This window comes from Trichechus manatus, unplaced genomic scaffold (assembly GCF_000243295.1).
Source record: "Trichechus manatus latirostris isolate Lorelei unplaced genomic scaffold, TriManLat1.0 scaffold00103, whole genome shotgun sequence".
In the NCBI taxonomy this organism is placed as follows: domain Eukaryota; kingdom Metazoa; phylum Chordata; class Mammalia; order Sirenia; family Trichechidae; genus Trichechus; species Trichechus manatus.
Genome location: NW_004444039.1, coordinates 6,031,532 through 6,036,580, shown reverse-complemented (window position 1 = coordinate 6,036,580; position 5,049 = coordinate 6,031,532). Strand labels below are relative to the sequence as shown.

The window sequence follows — 5,049 nt, the reverse complement described above, 5'->3', positions numbered from 1 at the left end:
ACTACTCCACATAAATCTCATAACCAAATTGGTGGCATTTTATAATTGAAAGGTTGGCGGGGGAGAGAGGGGGAGGGCAAAGGCATAGGAAGCCAGTCACAGTCTTCTACCAGCCAGAATGATTGAAATCTGACAACTCTGTTGTCAGCTTTGTAAAAGTCACCGAATTGGTTTGTAAATCTGTGTTTCTTCCAATCATTCTTGACAAGTTATTAAAACAGAAATGACATTAAAACGATGACTATTTCTTTAAGAAAAAGGTTCCTATTAAAAACGTTCAGAGCTCCATGACCATACAGAAAGAACCCAGTAAATTCTTAAAATTAATTCTTACAAAATCTGCTGCAGGTAGGAAACTTACCTTGGGGTACACTAAGCGGATTTACAACAAAACTTCCTAAACGGTACTCACTTTTTGGCTATGTTGCCACTTAACTGACATCAAAGAGGATTTCTGTCTATTTGTTCACTTGATCATAAAAAAAAAAAGTCCTGGAATGTGTCTGTGTCCTAGAGCGCTTCCTGGCCACCATCACTGGAGGTGTTGCTTCTACGCGCGGATGTGTTTTTGCAGCGAGGAGTAACTATATTCTTTTTTTTTTTTTTAAACTTCACATGGCAAATGGGTGTTGGAATAATTCTTCTCTCCACAACTGATGACTTTTATAGTTCATGGCCACACGGTATGTCGCGTTAGACTACAGTCAGATTGAGCAGGCTGGGGTGGGTGGGAAGGTAGACGTGCTGAACGCGTTCCACCTGCGATCGGCAGACCGGACAGGACTGAAAGAGAAGTCACGGCACCTGTTAGAGCACTTTATAGACGCGGCCTTCAGCGTTCACCGCTGGTCCTTACTGTGTGAGCTGTTCTAAGTAAGGGTCGCTCACAATTAATTTTACCTTCAACTGGCAGAGATCTTTGCTTTCTAACAGATTTGAATGTTTGTACTTTACAAGGGACTTGAGAATCAATATTATAAAGAGCAAACAGTGTAAACTGAAGAAAATGAGTTAGCATTTTAGTCAAACTCTAACCAAGGCGCAGCGAGTGAAGCCATCACTAGAGACATATGTCCTTCTTTGTGGGCTGTGGTCCTTACACAGACAGGTGGTCCACCTAGGGCAGTGATATGAGAAACCCTCCGGAGACCGTGTGTTCTTGGCTCAGCTGCCTGTTGTCGGCCTGAGGATGGTCAGTAAGCATGGCTGTTCCTGGTCTCAGCTAACAGGTCTACATTCTTGGCTGGCTTTTCAGCAATCATGTGCCCCTTGTTGGCCGTAAGGGCGGCCTTAGCCACAAGGGTAAGGATATGCGGGCAGAGAAGGACAAATCCATGACTGCTCCCGGGAAAAGATCTTATCAGAGCAAAAGAATCTGCTCTTAGGAATGACGTGGGCATCCCGTTGGCCCATTGTAGAGCCTGAAAAGTAGTTCTGAATTCAGGCCCTGGTGGCACAGTGGTTAAGAGGTCGGCTGCTAACCAGAAGGTCGGCAGTTCTAATCCACCAGCCACTCCTTGGAAACCCTATGGGGCAGTTTTACTCTGGCCTAATAGGGTCACTGTGAGTCGGAATCAACTCAACGGTAACAGGGTTTTTTTTTTTCGTAAAAGAACTAGATGTTATTTAGGGCTGGTTTTACAGAAAACCATAGTGACATTTAGCAAACACTTCTGAGAAATGAAGACAAACTGAAAACATTATTGTCAAAGGAAATGTAAGGTACGAGAAAGGGAAAATTACTATACATGAGATGCTTTGGTTTTATTTATATTTTTTGTATGTAGATTAACATTAAAATTAGTTTGACCTGCCAATCTAAGAGGCACCTAGAGGCATAAAACCAAAAATAAAAACCAATCCTGCTGCCATCGAGTCGATTCCGACTCATAGTGACCCTACAGGACAGAGTAGAACTGCCCCATAGTTTCCAAGGAGCGCCTGATGGATTTGAACTGCTGACCTTTTGGTTAGTAGCTGAGCTCTTAACCACTGCGCCACCAGGGTCTCCCCTACAGGGATAGGCAGTAATAAAAGGAAATCATCACACATAATCACAAAGCAATCAATCTACCCATGGATAACCAAGCGTTAACTATAGCCCCAAAATTGAAGCTTTCTTTCTCAGACATTTTAAACAAATAATAAAGACTGTCCTCCAGAGTGTCAGGCCGTGGGATGCAAATGGGAGAAGCTACCCTGGACCAGACCTCAGGAGGCCTGGATTCCGGTCCCCGGTCCAGCCGCTACCTGGATGTGTCACCTGGTTTCCCCGTCTGCACAGTGAGATCTTCCAGATGCTGAAACACGCTGGATTCAGGGTCATTCTGCTATTGGACTAGTATGCTAATCCGAAATGTCTCCCAGGCAGTGCCTTTTGAGTCATGGGATATAAAGAACCCTTCGGGGTGAAAATCGAGGTTCCGTGTCGGGGTCTGAGCGAGCCCCGTGCACCTACTCACCTGCAGCTGGGCAGCGCAGCCCTCACAGCACACAGTGTGGCCACAGGGGCAGAAGGTGGAGTCGATCTCCTCCGCGCAGCACACCATGCAGAGCATGGCCTCCTTCAGCTTATGCAGCTTCTCCTGCAGCGCACGGGTGTGCTGGCAGCTGAGGCCCTCGCAGCTGCTGCAGTTCATGCTGCTTTCTGAAGACTTCAGCGGGGAGCTTCGGGGGCTGTGGTTGCTCCTTGAAACCAGGTCCACCACGCCGGCATTATAAAGGGCCCTCCGAGCGTGGTCATAGACCTCCTTGGACGTTCTTTTGATATCAAAGACATACTTCTTGCCGAGGTTAATGTTTTCATTCAGGAACAACGACGCCAAGTGGCCCTTTAGGTCCCGGCTGTACTGCATCATGACAGCACTGGTCACCGTGTCACATCTGTGGGGGGAGAGTGGACACTGCCTCAGTGTGGAGAAGCCCAGGGGTCTCCCTGATCAGACCTTAAAAGAACGTTCCTGTCGGCAGGCATTTGATATTCTCGTCTGCATGCTTGAAAGGAAGTACCTCCAGTTTTATGTGTTAAATATTTCAACGGTTCTACCTCGACAGTTTTCAAGCGTTTCCAAAGTGCCTCCAGTAAAGCAGCAGCGAGAGGGGGCCTCCCCGTCCAGGGATATGAGCTATAGCCTGAAGGAAAGTCTTCTTTGAAGTCTAGTCTTTTATCTTAAAAACTTCTACAAGTTTTCCATTCTGCTCCACAATTTGTGTCTATTTTAAAATAAAAATGCTACCAATTAAATTTCTTAGCTTTCATTTTCCCAATATTTGAGTCCAATTGCAACTCTACCTCAAAGGGCCCCTGCCTGAAACGAGGGTATCAATATTGTGATTAAAACACTCTGACTCCACAGTTGGGGTTCAGGAGGCAGCTCTCACAGAGAAGAGTGCTGTCCGCTGTCAAACTTCTGGAAAAGGGCAAAAGCAGCAGTGGAGCAGGCCCGACCACCCCGGGCTATCTCCGGGAGAGGAGGCGGTGTGAGCAAACAAGGTGGAGAGAGCAGGCGAACCGCCTGTGCAGCTCAGACGTGTGCGTTTTCTGTGGAAGGCAGGACTGTACGCTAAGGACTCTACGCTGAACCAAATGTCGAAAAGCAGCTGAGCTCTGAAATTCTGTGGCAGATTCGCAGACACAAGGCTACAATAGAAGGTAGGAGCTGTGCTGTCACCCAGAAATCTGAGCACTGCCGGCGCTCGGCAGAAAGCCACCAGGGGTACGTACCTGTAGAAGGCATGCGTTTCGGTGACAGCTCGGTAGAGCCCGCTGGCTGCCCGGGTGCTGATCATTTTAAACAGAAGCACGATGCTGTTCCCCGACTCCTTGGTGACCGTCAAGTACACATTCTTTCCTGACTGGGTGGCCATCTGCACCACCGGGTACGCGATCCTAAAAGGTGAGGTGAGAAGATGAGTCTGAAGGAGGTATTCATCAGAGCTGGGGTGCCATTTTAGGCTCATTTGCTCGTGACCCTACAGTAAAATCAGACACCTGGTCTGGGACTACCACATGACCCCTCTGCTCCCTAGGTGATAACCAGTACCAGCTGCAGTTGAGTCAACCCTAACTCAGGTGACCCTACGTGTGTCAGAGTAGAAATAGGTGCCATTGGGTTTTCAGTGGCTGATATTTTGGAAGTAGATTGCCAGCCCTTTCTTCCAAGGTGCCTCTGGGTGGACTCCAGCCATTAACCTTTCAGTTAACAGCGAGTGCCTTAACTGTTGGCAACACCCAGGGACTCCTTAAATTACAGAGATATGTGGAAAACAGTTGTGTATACACGGAGAGATGTGTTGGAGTACGTTTTGCGTGTGTATGTGAGTGTGTAGGTGAAAATGGTTTCTATGGCAGCGAACGACTTATTTGAAAATTATTTTTTTAACATACACTTTTTTCATTGTGATTCAGGTGAAAAGTTGACAGAGCAAATTAGTTGCTCATTAAAGTTAACACACAAATTGTTCTGTGACATTGGTTGCCAACCCCATGAGGTGTTAACACTCTACCCCTCTCCACTCTGGGTTCCCTGTTCCCATTCGTCCTGTTTTCCTGTCCCTTCCTGCCTTCTTGTCTCTGTTTCTGGGCTGCTGCGCCCATTACTCTCGTATCCATGACTGAACCACGAAGCACGGTCCTCACGTGTGTGTTACTGTTGGCCCTATAGACCTGTCTAGTCTTTGACTGAAGGGTGAACCTCAGGAGTAACCTCAGTATTGAGTTAAAGGGTGTCTGGGGGCCATGCTGGTGGGGTTGTTTGAAAATTATTAACTGTCCTACCAGTCCACTCTGAGTTGGCATTTTTAGAGATAATTAAATGGCTGTCAAGGCCTGAAAAAATGAATGTACATACAGAAAGTGAAACATTTTCTTCCTAAGGGATGACTGTCTAGTAAATCCCTCTCCCCTTTCTATGTTCATGATCACAGCGATAAAACCATACACATGATAGGACTTAAGAAAAAAAAAGGAGGGCTTGGTGACCTATTAATTGGGTTGAAGTCATCTGTGCAGATGGAGATTCCTTCAGGCCCGACACCAACGAGGAGTCT

The 5,049-nt window shown here is 46.9% G+C and overlaps 1 protein-coding gene across 1 annotated transcript in view; it reads right to left on the bottom strand.

The window, feature by feature from the left end:
• Window positions 1-204: 204 nt before the first annotated feature.
• Window positions 205-5,049, bottom strand: part of MYLIP (myosin regulatory light chain interacting protein) — a 25,099-nt gene continuing 20,254 nt past the window's right edge. The window contains exons 2-5 of the mRNA XM_012557449.2: window positions 4,982-5,047; window positions 3,725-3,889; window positions 2,463-2,883; window positions 205-783 (exon numbers count right to left, since the gene is read on the bottom strand). Coding sequence (XP_012412903.1) covers window positions 694-783; window positions 2,463-2,883; window positions 3,725-3,889; window positions 4,982-5,047 — 742 coding nt within the window. The 3' untranslated portion in view covers window positions 205-693. The remainder of the gene's footprint in view (window positions 784-2,462; window positions 2,884-3,724; window positions 3,890-4,981; window positions 5,048-5,049) is intronic.